Source organism: Macaca mulatta, chromosome 5 (genome assembly GCF_049350105.2).
Source record: "Macaca mulatta isolate MMU2019108-1 chromosome 5, T2T-MMU8v2.0, whole genome shotgun sequence".
NCBI lineage: Eukaryota > Metazoa > Chordata > Mammalia > Primates > Cercopithecidae > Macaca > Macaca mulatta.
Window position 1 is genome coordinate 77,581,015 of NC_133410.1, and position 25,908 is coordinate 77,606,922.

The 25,908-nt window shown below is 35.6% G+C and overlaps 1 protein-coding gene and 1 pseudogene across 8 annotated transcripts in view; both read right to left on the reverse strand.

The window, feature by feature from the left end:
• EXOC1 (exocyst complex component 1) overlaps positions 1 to 25,908 on the reverse strand; it is a 53,622-nt gene that overhangs the window by 12,415 nt on the left and 15,299 nt on the right. For 2 of the 8 annotated variants that reach the window (XM_015138641.3, XM_015138640.3), the window contains exons 6-15: positions 23,851 to 24,078; positions 23,515 to 23,647; positions 22,773 to 22,882; positions 21,913 to 21,966; positions 16,619 to 16,768; positions 10,283 to 10,388; positions 4,920 to 4,964; positions 3,478 to 3,641; positions 2,436 to 2,543; positions 821 to 897 (exon numbers count right to left, since the gene is read on the reverse strand). In XM_015138641.3, the coding sequence (XP_014994127.1) occupies positions 821 to 897; positions 2,436 to 2,543; positions 3,478 to 3,641; positions 4,920 to 4,964; positions 10,283 to 10,388; positions 16,619 to 16,768; positions 21,913 to 21,966; positions 22,773 to 22,882; positions 23,515 to 23,647; positions 23,851 to 24,078 (1,175 nt within the window). 8 annotated transcript variants of the gene reach the window in all.
• LOC114678506 (U6 spliceosomal RNA) lies at positions 8,516 to 8,615 on the reverse strand (annotated as a pseudogene).

A 25,908-nucleotide genomic window follows, 5' to 3' on the forward strand; every position in this document is an offset into this window, starting at 1 on the left:
TCGAACCCGGGAGGTGGAAGCTGCAGTGAGCTGAGATGGTGCCATTGCATTCCAGCCTGGGCAACAGAGGGAGACTCGGTCTCAGAAAACAGCAACAACAATAACAACAACAAAAAACAAATAAAAATGTCTAAATATGATTATAGCAGTTTTTGATATAAAAATATTTTACTAACGTTGAGCTTTATCATTTGAATTAGCTTTAATTTGTAACGCTGGGTCATGAAATGTGCTTTGTGATTTCTAAGAAATACACTACAATTCAAAGGCTTCCCCATACCAGCAAACAACAGATTGACTTCATCTTCTGTGAGTCCTGGAGCAAGGAAGAGCTGAAGAGCCATAAAATAGGATGAATTTTAAATCAATAAAATGTCTGATAAGACAATGCACACACACGCTGGTGCTCAGAGTACCGTCAGGCTACTGAGAAACATCTAGACCCCGCCATGAGCAGCATTCCACGTTTTTTTTTTGTTTTTTTGTTTTTTTTTGAGACGGAGTCTGGCTCTGTCGCCCAGGCTGGAGTGCAGTGGCGCAATCTCGGCTCACTGCAAGCTCCGCCTCCCGGGTTCACGCCATTCTCCTGCCTCAGCCTCCCGAGTAGCTGGGACTACAGGCGCCCACAACCGCGCCCGGCTAATTTTTTGTATTTTTAGTAGAGACGGGGTTTCACCGTGGTCTCGATCTCCTGACCTTGTGATCCGCCCGCCTCGGCCTCCCAAAGTGCTGGGATTACAGGCGTGAGCCACCGCGCCCGGCCCATTCCACGTTTTAAAGTTTATTTTTTCCAAAATAAATGATAGTAACAAAGACATACTCAGATGAAACAGGCAGTGGTGTGCCACAATTATGTTGCCGTGATAATGTTCCTCCATCCAGGTCCTCTGCTTCAGCCTGCAAAAATTATTCAGGCACTTTACATAATAGAAGACCAACAATTTAACTAGTATTTATATAGCGAAAGCCTGCTCAGTCTTAAAATTCCTAGGAAAGAATACATTATGAAAAATAGTGATTTTTAAAGGTAGCATTATGCTAAAGCTAGCTATATAATTTAGTATGCTATTTAAGAATGTTCATGAGATACTCTGTTCTTAGGTTTTATCCAAGAACTTTTGTGGGGTGAGAAGTTGTATTTGTGTGTGCACCTGAGGGGAAGTGGGGAGGTGCAGGAAGCTGAATGCAAGGTGTGGGAAGGGGGCAGCTCGACAACGACAACCACAAAAATAGAAAATGTCCAAACACAACTTTCAAAAGAGAATTTAAAAAATTCAGGAAATCTCATCAATTATTCTAATAAAACTTCAGCATTAAAAAAATGCTAGAAAAAATTCTCACAGAAGCCAACAAATAAATTTGCCACCATTACTACCATAGCAATGAACGCTCTAAACCATTTATAATAATTTCTCGTTTATTTTATGACTGCTTTTATAAGTTGGTTGTCTGAGGCATACAATTTTAAGATGATAATTTAAAAAACACTTTATTTGCACTATTTTTAAGTTCTTCATAATATTCAAGAAACTCTCTCATCTTACTCTCTTACATGTATGCTACCAGAAAGGCATGCTGAATAGGCACTATGATGTCCACTTTACAGAAGGGGAAAGCTGGGGATCGAATAACTGGCTTAAGGTCTCATGGCTAGTTAGTAACAAAGCCACAAGGAAGACAGATCTGAGGCCTCATTTTCTTTTATTTATCATTATTATTATTATCATTTTCTTTGAGACGGAGTCTCGCTCTGTTGCCCAGGCTGGAGTGCAGTGGCGCAGTCTCCGCTCACTGCAAGCTCCGCCTCCTGGGTTCACGCCATTCTCCTGCTTCAGCCTCCCAAGTAGCTGGGACTCCAGGCGCCACCACCACGCCCGGCTAATTTTTTTTTTTTTTTTTTTTTGTATTTTTAGTAGATACGGGGTTTCACTCTGTTAGCCAGGAGGGTCTTGATCTCCTGACCTCATGATCCACCCACCTCGGCCTCCCAAAGTGCTGGGATTACAGGCATGAACCACCGTGCCCGGCCTATTTATCATTATTATTATTTGTTATACCATAGTGTATATACTCAAACATCATTTTTTAAAAATTATATTTGTCTTGATGACTACTGAAAGGTTAAAATAGCCTCTTAAATAACGTTCTTTGCAAAGTAAACTCAGAAATTCATCCCCCCACTAATTTAGAGACTATTTAGGCTTATGATATTCTGAAATATTAAATTAGATAACCAAACTTCATCTGTCACTGTTTTTATTACCTTGTGGTATTACAAAAATTCCTTACATCCTAAATTCTTACATCATAAAAAAAATTCTTACATCATAAATTCTTTCCTTTTCTCTTCCGATAATAAAATTGTGACCACATATTAATTAAGTTAATTATGTTACAGATCATAAATACTAGCCAAAATACACTATCAGCCATACCATAGTTCCAGGTATACTTTGATGTTGCTGTAGTTTGAAAAATTTACTTATGAAGTCCTGTTCTGCCAGACATAGAGGCTCCAGTTCACTTAGTACCTGTTCAAAGATCTGAAGAAAACCAAAGTGATCCCATAATGAAAGAACTACACCAAATAAAATAACGCATCACATTTAATTTTCTTTTCTGCACAGACCATGGATCCATAATCTCACTAATCTCTAGGAATTTATAACCTCAATGGAATCCCAAAAACAAACTCTTCCAAGATCAACAGGACAATGGTATTAGCAGGTATAACAAGGCCACACAACATACCTAAAATAAAACTCACAATTATTCACTTCACATCTGGAAAGAGGAGCACAAAGATCAACTTTTAAAACTTATTTATGGCCAGGCATGACGGCTCACGCCTGTAATCCCAGAACTTTGGGAGGCCAAATCGGGCAGATCACTTGAGCTCAGGAGTTTGAAACCAGCCTGGCCAACATGGTGAAACCCCTTCTCCACTAAAAATACAAAAATTAGCCAGGTGTGGTGGCAGGCACCTGTAATCCCAGCTACTCGGGAGGCTGAGGCAGGAGAATTGCTTGAACCCAGAAGGTGGAGGTTGCAGTGAGCTGAGATTGTGCCACTGCACTCCAGCCTGGGTGACAGAGCAAGACTCCATCTCAAAAACAAACAAACAAAAAAACTTATTTAATGTAGTACAGAGAAAGGTTAGCATCACAAAAGCTTTTATTTCCTCTTACTTTCCAGGTGCTCAAACAACTTAGATTTGAGGTACAAGCATTTTATGATTTTTAACAAATTTTAATAAAACTTTTATGTCATTTCATTGATAATTCACATTTTACTTGTCCTTTGACTAGTTTTTTTTTTTTTTTTCCAGATTCGATTCAGTTGGAAAGTAAGACATGGTTAATGCTTAAGACAGCCAGAAGAACCCAAATCTTTGAACACACTTACAGCAACCACAAACTGCTGTTAGAAAAGAAAACTAATGTTAATGTTTAAGAAGTAGTTGTTATTTTAGTTTACCTTATCAAATTTGGTTCTGTCGGCAACATCGAGATCAGAGGCAGACATGTTTCCCATATCCAGCAGGGAAGATGACTGAGATCTGCGATTCCCTGAACTCTGAACACTGAGCTTATTTAGACTAGAAGTAGATCCAGTCAATTTTCCCGAACTTCCATGAAGACCTAAGAAATAATAAAACTTTGAAAGTTGTGACCTTCACAAATAAATGATCCAAAGTATAAAGCAGGGATAGATCTTCTATCTTCTACTGGCTTGGTCTTCCAGGGCTCGTATTAGTGCACAAAGCTTCTATACGGAATAGGTGGTATAGTTTCCTTATCTTCCATTAACATTTGTGTCCTAATCCTGAGCATATTGAAAAGAGAAGCGAAACTACACAGATCCATAGAACAGGACTGAAAGGGACCTTAAAGAGCATATTGTCTATAACCTGCCCATTTCATAAAGTTGCCTGGTGAAATCACTAGACTAAAGTAGATGAGGGTTTCTTTTCCATTCAAAAAGACAGGAATAAGGATGAAGGTCACTGAGGGCCACGTTAGCATATTAGCCAGTATGACCTTGTTATACTTCAGAAGAAAATTGCTGCATCTCAATGTTACCTCCACAATATATCAATATATTAGGTTGAACCACATGAAACTGCCCATACTTGATCATTTTGCCCTACCAAAAAAAGTCAACTGCATATGATGCAACTGAGTATATTCCAAACTCTGAAACTGCTTTTCCAGTAAGTGAACTGATTATAGTCCTTTAAAAATGAAATAAAATGAACAGAAAAAACACCCTGAAAACTTGTTATATTTAAAATACAACTGACATGTAATACATATATCACTAACCATATTAATATAGGACATCTGTGTTTAGGTAAAATTTTGGTATCCGTCATAGCCATGAGGAAAACTGAGAACATACAGCTGGCAATAACTCACATACACCAAGGAATGAAAGGATTTGATTTTTAGAAGAAAATGTGAAATTTTTATTCAGAATTAAACATAAACAATAACTAATATATTTTAAAAACATCTTTCCTGAATATCTTTCAGTTAACTTGTACTATTTGCTAATGGTCAGAAAAGACAAAGGAAGACATAATAGGAATAATTAAAGATAAACTCTGGCTTCATTATGTAAAATCTGACCATATCTATATAAGAATTTTTATAGTTTCTAAACAGCCTGAAAACAGAAGTAGAATGGTTAAGTCTTTTCATAAATTTCTGACACAAGGTTCTACTACTCGTCAAGTAATTTTAACTATATCATAAATTTCTTGGATATCACTACTATCATGTGGGCTTTCTTTCACTAATACCTGGCAATTCAGAGCAATCAAAATTTTTGGTGTTACCTTTTTCCCAGACAACTAATTTCTAGACATTAAACAAACATGCATTGAGAATACCTACTAATACACTAGGCATACTCACTCTCTGTTTCCTGTTTGACAGCACTTTCTTTTCGAGGCAGTGTAGCTGTGATGGATTAGGTTGCAAGCATCAAAGACAAAGACAAGTTAATAAACTGCAATTTGCACAAACCATGCACAAGAGGAAGTAAAAGCTCTAGTTTAAAAGACACATGCAAAGAACCATGAGCATCAAGTAACAAGAAGTGCAAACACATGTTTAGTTGGTCACCTACTGTTTGAGAAATTATATGAGAGAAAAAAACTTTACTTTTAATGTATTGTTTTTACTCAAATATTCAGGTAGAAGTATCTATGTGTAACACACCTACACTTTAAAATGTTCTATTTTTTTAAGTTTATGAAGCTGGTACACTTAAATTTAAAAGACTAAATTCGCAAGTTTTGGTTTCCTGAGAAAATATAATTCAAGTAAATAAAGTTGCAGTTTATTAGAATGCAGCTGTAGATTTAGATGTCAACAATCTTGTGTTCCCTGAAAGCTCCTGAAAGGATTCTCCACTGTACTAAATAATTTTATACTATATCTAACAAAAAATTATATGAGTGGGGCTTTAAAACCATTGAAAAGTTAAAACTAATTATCAAGCTGAATTACTTAGTCACTGGCTTTGTGAGTGCCCAGAATGAAAGGTATATATCATAATACTAACAATCAGATGTATGAATAAAAGGGTAAAGTTTAGGGAATAGATGTAATATAAGAATCTGAACTCTTTTTAGGGTCATTAGGCATTTCTTTTATCCAAAACTTCTCTCTCTATAATACCTATTAGATCAATATTAGAGCTAATTTTGTGAAACAGTCTACACTCAAATTAGAAGTTGATGTGAAAGGTGAAGAAAGATCATAGGATGAAACAGAGTATTAAAGAATAAAACTAAAACTTAAAAATATCTTTAAAACAGCAAAAAGATGTGTCAACTGACATTATCCCTATCAAGCTTCAAGGCAAAAATCTTGTCACATCAGTGACTGGTATATCTTTATCAGTGACAGGTATATCTTTCTATCAGTGACTGGTATATCTTCATCAACGACAGGTATATCTTTCTAGCCCTGGCTACCTGAAGCTCAAGGGAATATGAAAAAACAAGGCTGGACATTAAAGCGGCAAACAGGGATCATGCTGGAGCTACTAGCTAGTCAATCTGAACAGTACTTTCTGGTGCCTTAAGGTGTCACTATACTATGTTCAGCAGTGCCAGAGCAAAATCTAATTTTTTTTTATGGTTTATCTCTTTTTTTATTTTTTGAGACAGGATCTCATTAGGCTGCCAAGGCTAGACCTGAACTCCTGGGCTCAGGTGATCCTCCTACCTCAGCCTCCCATATAGCTGAGATTATAGATGTGGACCACCATGCCTGGCTAATTTTTTTCTTTAGTAGTCAATAAGGAATACAGACTTACTAGTAGTGCCTATTAATTATAATTTGGGGTTCATAAAACATATCAGTTATCAGCAAGTGATAATACTCAGGTAAAATGTTAAATATCTTTAAATAATCCCCACTAGAATGTAAACTTCATAAAGGCAGGGTCTTTGTTTACTGCTGCATTCCCAGTACTTATAACAGTGAGTTTTAGATAATAGGTAATTTATAAATATTTATTGAGTTAATCTTCCAGCCATCCCTGAATTTAGCATTGTATTCAAGACTCTTTGGAATCAACAAGATTTCTTAGTTTAGTGGAGAAACAATAATATAATAATTTTGGCTATTTTAAAGATTCGGAATCTTAAATTGGAAGGAGGGCAATAATTATGTAAATGTATGCATTAAGGGACTAAAATTTCATACAAATGAGAAGTGATATACATACATCTCAACTGCAGAAAGTAAAAATGGTGACTAAAAAAAATTACTAAATTTCCTTTCCCTGTCATTTCATTAAATTTGTAGCATACAAAGAAAAAAAATACACTGAAATATCAATCCTGTGGGAAAAAATTCCATGCCTTTGAAAATATCAAAATAATCTATTAATCAAAAAAACCTACACAAAGGCCTTATCACAAAGAAAAGCTACTTCCCTGGTACTTTAATGTATTTTTGAATTATTTCAGCTAAGTAGATGTTAAAGACTTGACTCAAGAGTGGCTGAAAAAGAAAGGATTCTCTATTTCCCTGATTCTCTATCACTATATTGACTCTACAGTTTCTTTTTGTAAGACACATTCATTCTGACTATTCTTACCAGCATGTATTCTTACTAGCATTTGTGACCCAGAATTTTCAGAGCAAACAAGCAAGCAAAAAGCAAACTTAATTTAAATTTCATTTATAATTACTTAATTTTGATTCACTGAAAAGTCATCTTTCCAAAATGTGAGATTTCTATTTTAATTATAATTACAGATGTTCCTCGACTTACAATGGGGTTACACTTCTTTTTTTTTTTTTTTTTTTTGAGACAGGGTCTTGCTCTGTTGTCCAAGCTGGAGTACAGTGGCACAATCATGGCTCACTGCAGCCTTGACCTCTCAAGGCTCAAGCGATCCATGCCCCTCAGCCTCCTGAGTAGCTGGGACCACAGGTGCACGCTACCATGCCTGGCTATTTTTTTCTATATATGGGGTTTTGCCATGTTACCAAGGCTTGTCTCGAACTCCCGGGCTCAAGTCATCCTCCGGGTTCAGCCTCCCCAAGTGCCGGGTTTATAGGTGTGAGCCTATAAACTGCACCAGGCTGGAGTTACATTTTGATAAACCCATTACAAGTTGAAAATATTGTAAAGAGGCCGGGCGCGGTGGCTCAAGCCTGTAATCCCAGCACTTTGGGAGGCCGAGGCGGGCGGATCACAAGGTCAGGAGATCGAGACCACAGTGAAACCCCGTCTCTACTAAAAATACAAAAAAAATTAGCCGGGCGCGGTGGCGGGCGCCTGTAGTCCCAGCTACTCAGGAGGCTGAGGCAGGAGAATGGCGGGAACCCGGGAGGCGGAGCTTGCAGTGAGCCGAGATCGCGCCACTGCACTCCAGCCTGGGCAACAGCGTGAGACTCCGTCTCAAAAAAAAAAAAAAAAAAAAAAAAAAAAAAAAAAAAGAAAATATTGTAAAGAGAAAATGCATTTAACACACCCAACTTACTGAACACCAGAGGCCTAGCCTACCTTAAACATGGTGAAGACACATTATCCTAGAGTTGGGCAAAATCATCTAACACAATGTCTATTTTATAATAAAGCACTGAATATTTCATGTAATTTACTGAATACCATACTGAAGGTAAAAAACAGAATGGCTGTATGGGTACTTGAAGTATGGTTTGTACTGACTGCAGAGTATTTTCAAACCACTGTAAAATAAAAAAATCCTAAGTCGAACAATTATAAGCCAGGACAGTCTATAGTATTAAAAATTCATTTAAACACAACTTGAATCACTGAAAAGACATCTTTGAAAAAAATGTACACTATACCTTATTTAGAACTTCTCAAGTCATTTGCATTTAACTTGAAATTAATTTTTAAAATACTGGCTAAAAGTTGGATTTTCAAACATGAACCAAACTATTTTTATTCTCCGAATTGTTTATTTAGTTTTTCTTCTCCTGTAGCTGTTATCAAAATAACTGATACTGTGATTTTCATTTGTTTTATAGAACGTTTCACAAATTAGTGTGTCATCCTTGCGCAGGGGCAATGCTCATCTCTGTATTGTTCCAATTTTAGTACATGTGCTGCTAAAGTAAGTGCTATTTTCTATCCCCTCAATTGTCACAAATAACTCTCCTATTCCTTGCTATTTAATAGACACATTTAATAGAAGATATGTGATTTTAACACTTATAAAACTACAAAAGTACCTTTTAACCTGTATTATGTTAGTTAAAAATGTTTTTAACAAGAATTTCTCAAGGAGGAAACAATTTAGGTTTCAGGTTAATGCAATGATAACAGTAGGATACTATTATACTTGATTTAAGTTATATTTTTATTATTTCATTTATCTTAATGTGAATCTTAGACTTGATAAACTATTTCGATACTGGGATTAATGACCTACTCAGGAGATAATTTTAGAAATATTTCTTTTTTACTCCAGTTTTCATATACTGAAGGAGTTCTCTCAAAATAAAATGGTTCACTAACAAGTGGTGACAAATATACTTAATGAAAACATTAAACATGTAACTGCATTAATAATATGCTGTTTACTCAAAAAAAAAAGCATAACATATCCACAGTGAAACATTAACAAGGATATAAACACACTGCTGTTTAAGAACAATTAACCTTTAGGATGAGTTAGCATTTCTGTTTCTGAAAGCCTACTGTCCCAAGATTCTTATCAGTATCTGTAAAGTGTAGCATATTTACAGACAAATTCAAACCATTTGAAATGTCTGGACTAGTAATAATCAATATATTAGTGTTGCATTTTTTAAAAACAGTGAGTTACAGAATAATTACCCACTAATGACAGTCTTCTCTGTCCTACAGTAAAGAATGGAAACATGTACTATCAGTTTTCAATCCTGTTTCTTGATTACTGAAGTTGCTTAGGGCATAGGCTCCTTTCAACAGGCAAATGCTAAACTCATTATTCTAAAGGGGAGCTATGCAGACACACTGAGGAGTACACAATGTGGCCATTTAAGGCCAGGTTTTGACTTGAATAGGCACAAAACTCCATCCAAAAGGAACTCCAGAGATGGATACATGCAAGAGCAGAATGTGGCCTCGGCAAATCACCTTCCTCATAACTTGATACTGTCACTGGCTATTCTTTCAAATAATGTTTCTGTCCATTTAAAATACTTAGAAACAACAAAAATTAACATGCTTCAAAGCATCTCTTTAGAAAAATAAGGTAAAATAACATGAGAATGTTTGGTGACAGTTTTATAGCTCTTTGGCAGGGGAGAAAATATTTAAACTTTCTTTTTGATTCAAAATAGCCAGTGAGAAGTAAGAAGCCAGGAACCGGTTTCATTTCTATGTGGAGAACAATGACTTAAGAGATTAGTGACTTGCCCCCAACTGTTATAAAAAGTCTTTTAGGGAATCAGTTAAATTGAACTCCCAACATCTATCTCTCGGTCTAGTACTTTCTCTACTTGACTGCACTTCATTTTCTCACCAACTCATGTTCCTATGAATATATATATTTGATTATAGCATGAATACACAAATGCTGTCAGAGTCACACACTGCAGAATTTTAATTAGTAAAGAAAATTTACAGATATACATTTTTGTTCTATGAAACAGCTATAAATCAAGCCAGTGTTTTAGACCTCTTTTTTCATAAATTCTACTGGATCTACCTCCACCTCACTTAATAAGTCCTAGAATTATTTGTTATAAATAAAACCATTTTTAATAGGAAGATAATGAACTGACATGCCTAAGCTTACCAAACTTCTTGCTTTCTTTAGTTGTGCCAGTCATCTTGATCTTTGCAACTTCAAAGAAATCTTTGATTTCTCTTTCATATAGTCGGGATAAATAATCCATGTAATTCTTAAAATAAAAGTAATATGTACTTCTTATTAATAAAACACATATAACAATTTCAGTTTTTCAATTCCCCAAGTCCTTCATGCTTGTTTTAAATATCATGGTCCAAAACTTTGACGTATTTCACAGGATATAAAAATAGGTTATTTTCTGTCTTAAAAAAACAATTGAATAGGCATTATAACATTAACAATTTACAAAAATATGAAGTCAAACATAACTATATTTATATTTTCATTTTTCTATATTACATTTTGCATATTTTAAATATCACTGCAATCATACTATACAGAATATCTAAATAAGAACAATCATGTTTCTCCAGTCTCACATTTTAATGACAGCACAGTATTCAGTTTTGTTGGCGTAGCACCATTAAGTAAAACTAAAACTTAAATTAAATAAAACTAAAACGTAAAAATATATTTAAAACAGCAAAAGGATGTGTCAACTGACATTATCCCTACCAAGCTTCAAGGCAAAAATCTTGTCACATCAGTGACTGACCTAACACAGGACAATGAAGTGGTTTCCTTGTTTTGCTATGATAGACAATAGTTCATTTCACCTCTAATGAACTATTTCTTTGAAATAATTTCTTAAGGATGGAATTACAGGGTCAAAAAGTATGGGAATCTTGATTGCTCTTCTTCCGTATTGCCATGTTGTTTTAAAAACAGACCAATAATAAATGGTGTCAATGGCACTTAAGAATACTTAGTTTCACTGATCCTCTGTCAGCTTGGGGTATTACTCCAAAATAGGTATTTTCCATAAGAATTTAATTAGTATATCTTACAGTTTTCAAAATTAAGTAATCAATTTTCTTAAAACAGATGTAATTCTCGCTTAAATAAAAACATCTATCCTTTGGCATACAAAAATCATTTCTTCATCATTTCTACTTATTATCACATAAAAATATACTCTCAAGAAGAGTTCCTCAACAGTGGGAGACTGCATATTTTTCCAAGTATGAAGTTAAATGCCACACATAGAATTTGACTAAATTTAAATAAAGCCATAGCAGAAAAGTTGTACCTAGCTATTCTTTTAAGTTTATCATAAAATCTAAGCTTCAACTTCCTGTATTATTTCAAATTAATATGTCCATTTTTAGAACATGTTTACCTGCTTTAAAGATCAGGTATACCTTCCAAAAGGTACATTTGTGTAAATATTTGTATATTGATTCACAGTTTACCATTGATTGTCTTAAAATATTTCATAGATGTATCCTTACAAAATAGCATTTGGACCAAACATAATATAGATCCTGTCCTTTTTCAATTTGTAGGCCATACACATTTTTCATATAATCTCTGTAAGAACATTTAGTCAATTGGGCAATTCTTTCCCATGATCTTTGTATAACTTTAAAAGCAAATATAAATTAGAATTCCTATTTCATTGGGATGTATTACTTTTTCAGTGGGACTCAAATGACTTAGATACCTTTTTTCCTGGCACTCAACAGAACTCACTGATAGGAAAGACCACAGGAAGGTTTTACTATATCAGTGTCTCCCGAAAACTCTACGATGTTAGCCTGGGCAACATGGCGAAACCCTGTATCTACAGAAAGTACAAAATTAGCCGGGAGTGGTCACATGCCTGTAGTCCCAGCAACTCAGGAGGCTGAGGTAGGAGGACTGCTTGAGCCTAGGAAGTTGAGACTGCAGTGAGCTGTGATGACATCACTGCATTCCAGCCTGGGTGACAGAGGGAGACCCTGTCTAAAAAAACAAAAGCGAAAACAAAAACAAAACACAACACAACAAACAAAACGAAATCCTAAAGTAAGTTTTAAATTTTAAGATGGTACTTTGGAACGCTAGCTCGCCATCTTCTCTACCGGCTCTGATTTTTTTTTCCTTTCACTAGCCTCAGCTTCTCTAGCTGTCTGATTAAATCTGCCTTTCCTCCCAGCAACCCTTGCCTCTAGTGTTTGGCTTTTGAGTAGTAAGCAGTGGAACCTGGGCCCACTGTAGGGTCTTTCAGAGACCTCCATGGTTTACTTTTCTTTATACAATGTGAAAGGAAAATAAATCTTGGGGCCCCAAAATCACTAAGCTAAAGGGAAAAGTCAAGCTGGTGAAAGGAGCTGGGCACATTCCTCAGCCCCGGGCTCAAAACTCCCTGAGCCTAGCACAAACACATCCTATCCTCCCATCCCACCACCATATATCTCTCAAACTCCCTGAGCCCAGTACAAACACCACCTGGAAAGTCTCCGATAAGGGGACGGCCGTTCAAGGTTACTGAAAGCGCAGGAGTCAAAAGAATTTCTTTGTTCCCCTGCAACTTTCGGGCTATAAAAAGCAAACGCTCGCATTGTTCGGGGCCCTCTTGTATACTGTGTAAAGGAGGGACCAAGTTCGAACTTGTAGTAAAGATCCTTGCCGCTTGGCTTTGACTCTGGACTCTGGTGGTCTTCTTTGGGGAACAAACAGTCTGGGCATAACACTGGGAACTGCTTGGGCAAACCTGCCTCCCTTTCTATTCAAAGTCATTCTTCTGCTCACTGAGATAAATGCATATCTGATTGGCTCCTTTGGAGAGGCTAATCAGAAACTCAAAGGAATGTAACCATTTGTTGCTTATCTACCTATGACCTAGAAGCCCCCTCCGCACTTTGTCGTCCCACCTTTGCTTTGAGTTGTTTGGCCTTTCCAGACCAAACCAATGTTCATCTTACATATACTGATCGATGTCTCATGTCTCCCTAAAATGTATAAAACCAAGCTGTGCTCGGACCACCTTGGGCACATGTCGTCAGGACCTCCTGAGGCTGTGTCACGGGCGCGCGTCCTTAACTTTGGCAAAATAAACTTCCTAAATTGACTGAGATCTGTCTCAGACTGGGGTTTGCAATAATAAGACAAATTCTACAAATGTAAAACTGAAGGGGAGAGAAGACATGTGAGTCATCTTCAAGTACGACTGCCAATCTCAGGAGGCTATTAGCAGAGGAAAACTCCTTTCCTACCCAAGCATGGATGGACCATCTCTACTAACTGCCCTACATGTATGACCCAGAGTTGCAGATAGGGGTAGCAGTCCCGGGAGGAGGAAATCTGGGCAGTCCAAGCTACATCTATTTTCTGTATACCAAAAAATGGGGCTTTGCTTAGATTCAGCCTCAGTACAGCTAGAGGCAGTGGCTAACGATTCTTATTCCCAAAGAATTTTGAACAAGTTTTTTCTGTTCCTGCCAAAAAGTGAGCTGTGTAAACCTAACCAAGTGCAAATAGCTTTCTGAATTTAATTCTGATTTCTTACTAAAGAAACACTGATTTGTCTGTTTCCTTCTTTTTTCTTTCATTCCTTCCTTCCTTCTTCCTTTTTAAGTAAAACTCCTGTTTTTGACAACTCTTCAGCAACCAAATTAGATGATGAGGTAAAAATACATAATCTGTCAAAAGCTCAAATCACAGGATGATACAACATTCCTGAGAAAAAGTCAATTTCATTTAAAAAGCTCATTAATACTGTCAATCAAAAATAAACTCTGAGCAGAGAATGATTCCACAAATCATTACTAGGTTGGCTATAATCTTGTTTCTTCACTTTAAATTACATTCATGAATACTGCATTATATATAAAGATAGGGCAATAATACTCACTGGGAACACAATTAGGCAAAAAGCTTATTGATTACTTATTTGAATATTCACTAGGGGACAAAGCACTTGTTGGCACAAAACTCTTAAGGAAATATAATTTATGTTTAATTATTCAGAATATTAATCCTCCTAAAACTTCAAAAGGCAAAGAATTCCAGTAATGTAAATTTTTTCCTTAAGATAGCTCCAAATCAGAATTCTGTTGAATGAAAACAAGACAAAACAAAATATAACACAACAGTGGAGATGTATAATGCTTAATATACTAATTCTGAGGAACTAAAATAATCTCACTTAAAATAGCCAGCCAGATAATAAGTATATAAGCACCTCAGGAGACTCTTTTTTTTTGAAAAGCATTTTAAAAATTAAAATTTAAAGATATTATGTATTTTACTAAGGTTTATATCCTTAGTAAAATAAATAAGAGATTTGCTTATGATCTCTGTTTAGAAGTGCAAGAGCCAGACTTTACTTTAAATGAGCAAAGGCACTTCAAGAGAAAATACATGAAAACTGATACATAAAAATGTCCTACTGTCAAATATGTCAACACAAATGCATGGATAGGAATATATAATTTGCCTCCTTCTTACTATCACACTTCTCATAAATCTCTACTTAACCCTTCTGCTTTCTTCTGAAGCATGAATCTAAGATACCAGATAGAAGTTGCTTTTACACTAGCAATTCCAATATTCTCATTCCACAGAGACAAAACATATCATTCCTTCCAATTCTAGAACATCTTTTAAGGCCACATTGTCCATATAATTATGATTAATTATTAACACAGTTTATGCATTAGATTTCTTATTTTTAAACTTCAAATTCACAAAAATTTACAGATAAAAGATTTTAGATGTTTCTCAGAGTATTTCAGAATTTTAATAAAATGGATCTTCAGCCAGGACTATCTAGAATACTATTAGCTATTTATGTAGTTGACTACATAGGTGGAAATTCTTTAGCTCTGTTTTTTTAAAAAAGGGACATGATGTCCAATTTCTAAACTAAAGGTCAACAGCATAAATGCCAGAAAAGTACTGTCCCTATGGCTTCCTGCTACAATGGCTATTAAATCTAAGTCAGGCCGTGTCATTCCATGGCTCAAAGTCCACCATCTCCCCTGCCTACCGTGCAATATCACGCACAGTAGAAGACAAATCCTTACATGGTCCACAACCCCTTCCAGATCCACCCTGCCCCCACCAGGGTTTGTTCCTGGCTCACAGTGCTCCTACCACACTGGCCTCCCTGCTCTGCAAGCACACCAGGAATGCTCTGCCTTAGGGCACTTGCACTGTGCCTGGAAAACTCTCCTCTGGAAATCCTTATCCCATACCCTTCTCCCAGTCCTGGCATTCCCTGCTTTATTTTCTCTGGAGCACTCAGCAGTACCTTTTAACATACTATATAATTAACATTTTTGTCTGTCTGTCTCCTCTAGAATACGTACTCTGAGAAGGCAAGTATTTGCCTGTTTCCTTCAATGCTGTCTCTCTCAGTGCTTACAAGTGTTAGCACGTAATAGGTGCTCAATTCATTTACCGATCGAATATATGAATAAATGACTTTGCTCTTCCCCAAGTGCAGAATTTTAGTCAGTAGTATTGTTCTAAACTCCAAACCCAGCAAGTTCGGCATCAGTCTGTTCCTTCTGTTGTTGGAGTCTCTCTTTTGGTTTATATTCTCTATTCCCAACACTATCTTCCTGGCTCAACACTTGATTTCATCTGAATTATTACTTTAGGTTCTTAATTAAATTTCCTTCATCTAATCTTTTCCCATGCTTGAGGAATGCTGGAGGTCCCTATAGGTCATCTTTTTCAACGTAATTTCTCACTGCCCTAGAATAGGAAATTTCTGCTTCGGTCACACTTAACCTCATTGTCCTAGGACAAGCGTATATTTTTCCCACCTTTGTCTGCACATCTCTCTCCCCATCCCTGGAATGCCCTTCCTCTTATTTCTGGTTTATTTAATTGCACTCATTATTTACACTCAACTGAAGTTCAATATCGTCCATGAAGTTTCCCCCACGGCCTCAAGACAGGGATTTTCCTTGTCTATACTGCCACACACTGAAAATTCATTTCCAGTTTAGTGTTTAATTTTTTGCTGATTGTTTTATGCATGATTCTTCCCAGTCAGATTTAAAGCTCATTAGGGTAGATGCTTATTAGGTAGGCCCCAGGTGCCTGGAATAGTGGAATGCTTGCTTAATAAAGAGACACTTTGTATTTCCTTAACAGAACAGATTATAAATCCACAGAGGGCAAATATCTCACTTATAATCCTCATACTTCCTTGTTTCTATACTGTACATAAAGAAACTCAGGAAATAAGCATAACATTTAACTAAATCGACTGATGCTTCAGGCTACAGTATGGCTTAATATTTTTCCATACTGAAGTTTAAAATTTAGCTCTCCTTTATCCAAGTAAATAAAATGAATGTTATCACTGGTAGACAGCACTGACTAATTTTCTGCTCTGCTAAGAACGTACTGCAGTATTTTAAATTTGGGGAACTGAACATATGACCTCTTGATTCTAAAAGATAATGCTCTATTCTCAGTGAGTAAATGATGGCAAATCCATACCTTTGTTAGTCCTTCATATTTTCCATAATCTGTACTCTTTAGCCACTCCATCAGCTTGGCATATCGGAGCAAATCTCTATGAAATGGATGATGGTTGGGTAAAGTCAGTTCAACAGAGTGTTGAGCAAGAGTCGAACTCTGATCATGACCCTAAAGTGAGTAAATAAGTAAATAAATATAATCGACAGTACAAAGACATATTGTTACAATAAAAAGTCTAAACAATGACCAAAATGTGGCCAAGCCAAACCAATAAGACATAGAAAAATAAAAATAATTAAGAATACAGAAAAATAAAAACCAAATACTTAGACAACTTTTATATCCTGTGTCTATCAAATGAACATTACCACAAGATAATCACAAACACGCAAGAATGGCACTCTGATAAATCAACTACTCATTCCATCTTCTAAAGGAATGAAGATGGAACGTTTTAATGAAGCTTCTCTCTCTCATACCATATTTCACAATTTACCAAGCAAATGACCTTCTTGATATAGCTTGAATTAAGAAACACAAATAGAAAAATCATTCAAAACAGTCTATACTTATGGTATTCCCATTAGAGTTTATAATATTTAAAACAACAGATAAAAAAACGTAGACTATAAAGTCTTAGAGCTTGGAATTGGAACCTTGGTCATCTGAGTCTTACTTCTGTCTTGGAGCAGATTCAAATTGAAAATACAATTTCCCTACAACAAGCAAAAGGCAAAACAAGACAGATTTATTTGATGTAATTTTCACTCAACCTAATTTGCCTAAATAGTCAGAAGTTATTTGTCAGCATTTTGTGAAAATTTTATTAAAATTACACAGACTGCTGGAGTTTTGGAACTAGTTAACTCATTTCCTGATAAGGTTACCTAAAGCAAATTATGAATGTGTATTATACTCACTGGTATACATTAGCTTAATAAGCATCCTGAATTTAAAGAATTTAAATTCTTTTAAGTTGAAAGGAATTTCTTTCGCCTAATTTATATACTTTACTATATACACAAAATAACCTAGTGGTTATGAATTTTTAAAAATTTTCTTTTAAATACAGAGTATTCAGAAAGAATCATTTCTGGCCTAGAGGAATGAGCAGTTCCCTGGTAACTGAGAAAGAAAGATGGAAGTGTAAGACATGCCAAGTACAAAAACCCACATCACTATCCATGTTCCTTCTTCATAAACATTTTCAAATCAGTCTGTTGGAAAATTTTCTTCATGTGAGAATACATCCCCAATTTAAAATGGAAATTAAAAAGAAAAAAGGAAGGACCCATTATACAGAAATTACATATAAAATGGTAGAAAACAACCAATATACTTCTCAGATTCATCTTACTGATATCTACTTAGGTTAACTTGGGAAACTGAACTAGAGATGGCAGAAAAATATCACAAAACGAGACTGACCAGTTCAAAATAACAAGAACTAAAACACGGGGCAACAGAAGTTCACAGCTACCACAGATGTTATACACGAGGTGTATTAATAGGTCCATAATCCCTTTCTGTAATTCTGACATCCAAAAAGCTCTGAAAGCTCAGACTAAGCTTGGCACCAGAACAATTTTCATGGTAAAACGTGACCTGAACTGACATGGGCCTATTTATAGTGTTTAGAGTGACTATTCATATTTTTTGTTGCAAAAACATGTGCTTAGAGTGATTATATAATATACAGTATATATACTGTATTGCTTTTCTAAAATCTGAAAAATTCTAAAAACCCACCTGACCCCAAGAATTCTGGATAACAAAGCGTGAACCTATGTGAATGTTTTTTATGGGTGGCTACCTGAATATAAAACAATCACATCTTTCAAAAGAATCAAGGAGGACTAAGAGCTAAAGTGTTGAAGAATGAAACAATTCTATGTATTTAGAATGCCTGGGCCACCACATCTTTTCTGCAAAGGCTAACAATAAAGATGAACAAAATTAATAATATTAAGTAAAATACACAGGTATTATCATTGGACTATTATCTATTTCTATGTTGCCGAAGGTCAATATAAACATTCTATTACAGAAATGTTTTTTAACCAACATGTCAGAAGGATAATCAGGATTCTACAGCATCACATGTATTAGATACTAGGCGGATATAGATATTATAGTTTTAGGTCTACAAATGTCTCCAAATTGTTTTATTTTTTAAAAATTTATTTTTATTTTTATTAATAGAGATGGGGTCTCACTGTGTTGCCCAGGTTGCCCTCAAACTCTTGAGCTCAAGTTATCCGCCCACCTCAGCCTCCCGAAGTGCTGAATTCCAGGTGTGAGCCCCTGCGCCTGGTCTAAAGCGTGTGCCTTAATTGGTCACGCTGATTAAAGGGAAGAATATTTGACAGACTTGTATCATACAAATGTTTAGCAAATAGTTTTTATTAGTAACAATGTATCATTATCCAAAACAATCTTCCTCATTATTTTTTCTCAATGATTCAAGACTCAAAATTATTGTCTATGTTCTTCTACTGCTGTTTACTCAGGCACAAATGTCAATTAACTTGTTCAAGGTAACCCAGCGAGGAGGTAGGAGAGTCAGGATTTGGAACCCAGGAAGTTTGGCTCTAGTGTCTGCACTCTTAAGCACTTTGCTATAGTGACTTTTTAAAAGAAATGATACATTGGGGTCAAAGTTTCAATAAATTTTCAAGATTTGGAATTCTTTCTTTCCGTTATGACATACTTATTCTTGTTTTCTTAAAAATCTGAGCAAAGTTTGAACAAACCTCACAAAAATGAATCTTAATCACAATTCTTTCTAAGCTTTTAACCAGAGATCATCAATCCATGTTTACAAAAATGTGACATATGCTTAAGGAAACAATTTTGTAAAAGAAATTGAATATTGGTGGTCTACAATACAAGTTTTATTTTATTATAGCTTGTTTCTGTATATGTATGTTGAAAGAAAAATTTCTAAACTTAAGCATATGGTAAAAAGTTCCACAACTTTGGTTTTTTCCTGGTTGTACTTTTAGTTCAGTGCATTTCAGTTCATTTTCATTTTCTCTAATTTACGTGCATAATCAGTCTCATCATGTTGCTAAAGGCAAAAGTAGATAAAATCATGAGGTCTCTGTAGAACCAAAGGGGGAAACAAAAGGCAAAGAGAGTAGTTATCAAAATAAATCTTTCAAGAAACAACCAAAACCATTTTTTAAATGACATATTCTTTACGCAAATATTTCCTGAATTTCATTAACCTTAATTTGACTGTCTGTTTTCAATATCATAATCCTAATTAGTGTAACTGGCCAAATTTTCATACCTGATCTTTCTAGATACACAAATTCCCAGTAAATGTAAAAATTATGGGCAAGAGCCTATAATTTCAATGGAAGTTGAGTGTGTAAGATCTGAAAGATCTAAAAGAAGCTAACTAATCTTTATGTAACATTACTCTCATACTATATTACAGTGAGTTTTATATTAAAATACACTTCAAGTTTCACTAAAGTATAGATAACACAGAAGTATTAATAGGAAAGCTGCATCACAGATAGCATGCTCTGAATCAGTGATTCCCAAATGCAAGATGTTTTTCCTGGCCTATAGCAATAAGAAAAAGTACAATGAAATAAGTGAGTCCTTCATAAAGGTAAACGTATTAATTTTTAAAATCTGAAAGGAAATTCTTATTCTTTTAGTGCCAAAATGTCATTTTAAAACGAAAAGATAATGAAAGTGGATAATAGTATTTCCTTTTCAAGGTCTTTATTTGGTAAAAATAAAAAAATTGGTGATTTGGTCAGTCTCCAAATTTTATTTCTTTTAGTTTTACTAATTTGTGAATTTTAAAAAGACTGAGAATCAGTGCTTTGAAATTACTGTTATATTGTGAACAGATTTTTTCACTGGATTCTTCAGTATAATATTTGTAAATATTGTAACTATACATTTGCTATAAACTGTATTGCATGGACTCAGTTCAAGTCCTACCTTATCTGCGATTCCTTCCATATCTGACTCCTTAAATTCTCAATAAACTCACTTTTGATTAAACCTTTTTAGCACTTATAGTCCACAGTTCTACAATTAGCAATATATTACACACATTGCTAATGTATATTAGTCTTAACTCCTTACAAAGAGTAAGTACATTAGTTTTAACTTCTTCTTACAAGCATCTTGAGGGTACGAACTATTTCTTATTCTCACATATGGTAGACAGTGAGTACATAATAAGCATACAATGAAAATTTTGTGATTGCCAAAGAGGTGCACCATATTATTTTAATCAACTTTCCCAGCTTGTGCCCCTACCAGGAATAGACATACCCATGTTTCTCAACAATTTTGCTAGGTGACCTGATGCACTGAATGCAACACTAAGAAAATCTCTTTCTTATGCGTGGGATATCTTCTTCCACCTTTTTTGGCACATCCTAGGTTGTCACAGCATTCTGGTATTTAACATGCATCATTCACATGTAATAACACATATTAGCTTTTCAGAAACGGGAAGCATTCATTTTAAACGAAGCCATTAGTTTACAAGGCAAGAAGCAAAATCATAAATAACTGCAGGTTACAACAAACAGTTAAGGGTACAGAAAAGACTATTGTTTATTGGCTGATATTTTCAATACTATCTACAAATGTGGATAACATAATTGTCAACAGTGTCATTTTTACAAACTAAGGAACTGTATAGGAATAGATGTTATTGTAGTAATTACCTAAGAAAAACACGAATTAGTAGTTCCTATGTGACATCTAAGCTTACTTTTTTCTTGACACTTTTCAGGTCAAGTGGAATGTTAAGGGAATTTCTCTGATTTCCCCTTACTGTGCTTTTAGTTAGGTGGTCTTCCTTTATGCTCCCACAGTCTCACCACCGTAACATTTATCCCTCTTGAGTATATTATTTGTTTGTCTCCCTTCCCTAGACTGTGAACTACCTGAGGACAGGACTGGTCTCTCATTTATCCCAAGTCAATGTCTGGTATGTACCTCAACCACCTGGCAATACTAAATAAATGAAGGAGTAATATTACTATTATTACTAAATGAAGAATACTACTACTATTTATTACTAAATAAATGAAGTGAGTTGAAAAAATGACAGAAAGAAAAGCAAGCAGAATGAGATTAAATGCCTTTTTGGCCCAAATAGTCTCTACTATGGGACATTAAAAACCGGCTACGAATGTGGTTAACAAGTAGCTTAAATCAGTAAGTTATAATCTGTAAAGATTCTGCTGCTGTTAAGTTTAGCAAACTCTATAGAAAAAAAAAAAACAAAACAGAATCAGAGAAGCTTGAGCCAAATTTGATGTACTCACAGGAACCGAAAGAAAGTAGGACCTGTTATAGAGTTGAAGGAGGGCCTGAGTAAACTAATTGGAAATAAAATATAGTAAATACAATTGTTTTAGAATATTGCAAAGTGAAAATAAAGTAAAAATCCACTGTTTTCAGGCAGTATTTCTTGATGAACAAGATATCCCCCCAATTTTTTTTTCATTCAGTAACTCTAATAAAATAAAAGGGACTTTTAAAAGAGATGAAAAAATAAGAAACCTAATTTATTACATTAGATATTAAAATGGCTTTTATTCAAATCTCCCAAAGGTACTCTTAATATTTTTAATAACAATATTATTACCACACTCTTAATTATAACATCCTTCTCCATATAAAAATATAGGCAAAGCATTTATATGAAGATTAGATCAACTGAAATTTATGGTTGAGCCATAGTCATTTTCTTAACAAGCATACTATGTTCTAAGTACATAGAACTTACAAAACATTTAAGACACTGAATCAAGTCCTAAGTCTCACCTCAAAATATTGAAAAATAAAACAAGTCCAATAGTAAACATCTAACAAGTTTGGACTTACTTTTATAAGTAAAAATATCTAAGTAGTATATGCAATTAATATGCACAGTTATTTGATTTCTAGAATCAGAGAGCATCAGCTGAAGGGAACTAGACTGTCTACTGAAAGAGGCAGCTGAGGCCCAAAATACATCTATGAGCAAAGAGGCACCTATTTCAAAATATTAAAATCAAATATGTGAAGGAATTGATTGCAACCCCAATTAAACATTATTAACCTTTTTGTGGAAATGTAAGGTTAAGATAATACATAAATAAGCTATAGGAACATGCTCGTCTTAATAATAAAATAAAATTACCTGTTGAACAAAAACATTGTTGAGGTGACTCGCCAGTCTCCGGGCAAAAAGCTCTCGCAAATCACTGAATCGCTGCTGTTGCTGTTTGACTGCCAGAAGCATGTCATGGCCTGATACAGAATGACATTTTGTGACCAGTTTAACGGGTAAAAAGATTTCCTTGATGTTTAATGGAACATTAAACATATCTAAAGTTTTGAATAACCCCTAAGTTGTATGGGTGTATTCATTTACCTGATAAAAGTTAAGCAGGAGAAAAATGGGACTGCACAGTGGTTCTCAAAGTGTGGTCTTGCCTCACCATCGCCTGGGAATTGTTAGAAATGTGGATTCTAAAGCCTCAGCCCAGATCTGCTGAATCTGGGGCTGGAGCCAGGCAATCTATGTTTTTAACAAGACCTCTAGGGATTCTGATGGACACTCAAGTTTTGAAATCCCTGCCTAGAAAAACCTTACGCTCTCTGGTCTAACCAAAGCACCTACTTTCTGCTGGGTTCTGCGGATAGTACTAAATAAAGATCCTGGTGTTGACTATAGTCATTGAGGTCAACTAGAAGGAGGAACTGAAGTAAAAAAGTTCATAGTATCAATAGAAATAAGCGGGAAATCAGTGAAACTTGAATAGCTAATAATGTAACCCTAAACCACTTGTCTCACGTATTTCTTGTCAAAATCTTTATAACAAGTTACAGGCTTAGTCTCAGATTCTTGGTCACATTTTTGTCATTTCTAATGAACATACCTGGTCGAAGAGCTACATTCATGCACTGCAGAAGGGCATCAGCAGCATTGGTGCAGGCCTCAATGCCTCTGGAAGAAGCAAGATCTCCTTCCTGAAGGGCCTTTATATGACCTTTGGCCAAGTCCATGTGGTTCTAGAATATATGCAAACATACCATTTGCATGTATAATTCTGGGAAATTTACAGGCAAGATGCTACTCAATCCTATCATTAGGTCTTTGGAATTAATTTAAATCCTGTTCTCATAAGGAAATTAGAAAATGTTTACAAATGGGTTTTATATATCATCACTAGTTTTTTTTGTTGTTGGTGGTGGTAATTTATGATCATACTTACCACAAGGAACTCTATCTCAGATAGGAGTTTTACATTATTAGTGTTACTAAGATGAATTAGGTGGTTGCTTTCAGAGATCTGATCCATTTGTTCTTTTACACTTTGGAGCATTTCTTCATAACTGCTCAGCTTCAATTCAATCTGATCTACCTCCTTTAGAGCCTCATCTAGCAATTTCATCAAGATGTTGACTTGTTTTTCAGATGCCATGATTGACTGGATGTTAGCCTACAAAGTTAAAGACCAAAACAAGCAAACAAAAAACACAACATTTCATGTTACTTAAGTGTGTAAAAGATTAAAGGTGAAATGTTGCTAAATTTCCTTTAAAGTAGAGTAACAAAAATTGATATATACCTACACATCTACTTTAGTTTATCACTTTATGGTCTTCCATGTTTTACACAGTATTTCATGCAGGTACACTTGCCTCTTTATCAATGTTTTTTTTTTTGAGACGGAGCCTCGCTCTGCCGCCCAGGCTGGAGTGCAGTGGCCGGATCTCAGCTCACTGCAAGCTCCGCCTCCCGGGTTCACGCCATTCTCCTGCCTCAGCCTCCCGAGCAGCTGGGACTACAGGCGCCCGCCACCACGCCCGGCTAGTTTTTTGTATTTTTAAAGTAGAGACGGGGTTTCACCGTGTCAGCCAGGATGGTCTCGATCTCCTGACCTCGTGATCCGCCCGTCTCGGCCTCCCAAAGTGCTGGGATTACAGGCTTGAGCCACCGTGCCCGGCCTATCAATGTTAAATTGATACACATGCCTTAGGATTTTATACTTCCACAGACTGCACAAGTAAGGTTCCAGAATGCACAAGTACAGTGCCAGAATGTATCATCAGTAATGGCACATTCTCATTTCTATACATTTAGGAGGCATTAGGCCATGTTATCTCTAACATTTCCTCCAATTCTACCAGCTAGAAATTTTCTTAACATCTATGTGAAACACTAAATAAGAGCATAATCACCTATGTGATATCTTAGTTGAGAAAGCAGCGGTGGTATACCAGACTCCGAAGGACACATGAAACTAATTTATAACTGTAGTATGAAGGGAACTAGTAACAGGACGTAGAAGAGCATATGGCTGATAGATAGCTCCTTCTATCATCTTTTTTCTTTTCTCTTTCATTTGCAACTCTGTTTTTCTTCTTCCCCAGGCAAAGCAGTAACAAACCATCATCCCCTCATCACTATTTTCTAAATGATTCTAACTACTGATTCTGAATTCCCTGAAATAAGGAAACTGCCAAATCCAAAATTAAACTGCAAAGCAATATGCTGACTTGGAACATATATACAATATTAATTAGAACAAAAAATATAAATCACTAAGCCATATTAAAAAGGCAAGTAACATGGTATGATGAAAAACCTGGACCAGAAATTTAAAGAATATCATTGTACAGCTGATGCTGTGGTTTCACACGTTATTTATACACTATTCACAGTAAATAAAATATAAGTGCAATACAACTTTAAGAGTCAGCAGGGCTCAGAAGCCACTGACACACTGACATCTCTTAAGTAACAGAGCTGGCGTTTGAATCTGCCCAGGATAATTTCTTTCTTAACATCTTAAAATCATTTCTAGGCTTTGCTTTCAGTGAGCTCTGTAAACTTGTAAGCTTGGACTATTTATATAATCTCTCTGGGCCTGAGTCAGACCCCATAACTTCTGTACCTTTCATGTATATAACACTAAAATTTAAGTCTTTAAAATGTTCCTTATCCTCTGAGGGATTTCTTAAATGCTTACCTTTTCTTAAAACCAGAACAAACCCAAATGATTTTAGACTATTCTAGCATAAGAGATGCTGCGCATTTGATTTTTTTGTTTTGTTCTGTTTTGTTTTGTTTTGAGACAGTGTCACTCTGTCACCCAGGCTGGAGTGCAGTGGCACGATCTCAGTTCACGGCAACCTCGGTCTTCCAGGTTCAAGCGATTCTTGTGCCTCAGCCTCCCGAGTAGCTGGGACCACAGCAACATGCCACCATGTCTGGCTAATTTTTTTTTTTTTTTTTAAGTAGAGATGGGGTTTTGCCATGTTGGCCA